This window comes from Wasmannia auropunctata, unplaced genomic scaffold (genome assembly GCF_000956235.1).
Source record: "Wasmannia auropunctata unplaced genomic scaffold, wasmannia.A_1.0 LD336061.1, whole genome shotgun sequence".
Lineage (NCBI taxonomy): Eukaryota > Metazoa > Arthropoda > Insecta > Hymenoptera > Formicidae > Wasmannia > Wasmannia auropunctata.
The window spans coordinates 530,347-532,388 of NW_012026829.1; the positions used below are offsets into that span (position 1 = coordinate 530,347).

The following is a 2,042-nucleotide window of genomic DNA, read 5'->3' on the forward strand; positions in this document are numbered from 1 at the left end:
GACGTGTGCTCGTCCGATCTTAAAAGACAAGAAGTACGATGATGTAGTACCGCTTTGCACGGAAATCATTCAAAGACCCGAATTTGATAAGTTACCTTCATCTAAACTAGAGGTGCTATTGTTACGAGCTACATTTTACATACTTATGGGCAAACTCGATTCTGCAATCCAAGATTTTGAAAGAATATTGAATAGCGAAAATGCATCTGATGACGTGAAGACAAACGCCCTAGTAAAGAGAGGAACCTTATATTCGGGTTGCAAGGATCTAGAAATGGCTTTCAAAGACTTTGAATTAGCTATTAATATGAATCCAAGTTATAGTGAGATCTACTATTTCAGAGGACTGGTATTATATGCATATTAACATTAAATATATATTTTTCACACTTTTATCATATTTTACGTTATTGTACGTGTCCAAAATAACGTAAAATATGATAATATTTTACGTTATTTTGGACACATACAATAACGTAAAATATGATAATATTTTACGTTATTTACGTTATTTTACGTTACTATTTTATCATTTCAGCTATATTGGGCTATTGGCAGATTTGATGAATCTACGCACGATTTTGACAAGGCTGTTTCATACAATTCAAACTTCTGCATAGCGTACTTGCTAAAATATTCCTGTCAGTATTATTTTATAAAAAATGTATGTGGCTTTTTTAACACAGATTGTACAGCTGTTAAATTAGCCGCCGAAACTGCGAAACATATTAAGAAATGCTTCAAATTTTATTCAAGTATTTCCGAACGTTCATTGTGTTATATATGTTATGCTCAGGTACGTACGTATAATTTTTTAAGAAAAATAGTTGAAATTAAGAAGAAATAATTGATAGATTATAATCATTGTGCTATAAAGATTTTGATTTATTGGTGAAATTTTCTTATAGATGTTGTGCGAAAGTCGGCAGTACGAGAAGGCTGATATTTTTCTTGTTAAAGCAATGAAGGAAGATCCAGAAAACGCACGTATCCATGTGAACAGAGCCATATTGCAATTATTGTGGAAAAATGATGTTGATAAAGCTGCGGAACATCTGACCAAAGCGTTAGAATTGGATGAGAGATTCGAGGGGACACATGAAATATTAGGACATATCGCAATACGAAAGTATGTTTCCATTAAATTTTTTATTAATTATACATTTATCCCTAAATTTACGCGGATTTTTTAATGCGATATTTATCAGTTTCATTTTATTATATTTTTGTGCAAATATATAAAATAAATATTTTTATAACATATACAGGCTTTCCTCGTACTCTTTTTACTGACAGATTTCAGTTATTACTATAATTACGCTTCACCGTCACTCTTAATCGGATTTAATAAAATTTGCAATTATTAAATAAACTAGTCAATCAAAGCTATTCCTTTGCAGAATAAAATGACTGTGATTAGCCAGTTTTATAACTATAGATGTTATTAAACCCGATTACAAATAACTTGTAGTCATTTATATGATTCTTGACCGCGCGTGAAAAGAATCACGTGAAATATTTCGCGTAAATTATGAGAAACGAGTGTGGTGGCATTTTCAAAATAAACCAGTTGCAATCATATATAGGTAATTTATATAAGGAATCTGAAGATATTCTAATGAAAATATTCGGAATTCATTTCTTTTTTCAGAGGAAATCTAGAGGAAGCAATAGGATTGTTTGACAAGGCTTTATCATTATGTCGTAATAACATGGAATTGATACGCATATTCAACTTGAGAAAGAATGCAAAATTACAACTTAAAATGAAGAATCGAGGTTTGGACGTTATTCAGTTGTCCGTAGAACCTCAAATTCCCGTTGCAAAAAGTTTTATTTTTAATATGTTTTAAATTTCATGTAAAATGTGATTTAAAAGACATTAAGAATAAAAGACTACCGTTACTAAAGTATAAAAGATAAATGTATAATGTTAGCACATGATTTTTAAACACAATATATACATATATACAGGGTATCTAAAAAAACTGAAATATGCAAGTATAATTTTTGTAATCATATTATTTTATATTAGAAGTTTA

At 29.8% G+C, this 2,042-nt stretch overlaps 1 protein-coding gene across 1 annotated transcript in view; it reads left to right on the top strand.

Moving 5' to 3' along the window:
- Positions 1-2,042, top strand: part of LOC105450481 (mitochondrial import receptor subunit TOM70-like) — a 7,293-nt gene that overhangs the window by 3,702 nt on the left and 1,549 nt on the right. Inside the window, exons 5-8 of the mRNA XM_011690333.1 lie at positions 27-349; positions 539-796; positions 909-1,129; positions 1,652-1,779. Coding sequence (XP_011688635.1) covers positions 27-349; positions 539-796; positions 909-1,129; positions 1,652-1,779 — 930 coding nt within the window. The remainder of the gene's footprint in view (positions 1-26; positions 350-538; positions 797-908; positions 1,130-1,651; positions 1,780-2,042) is intronic.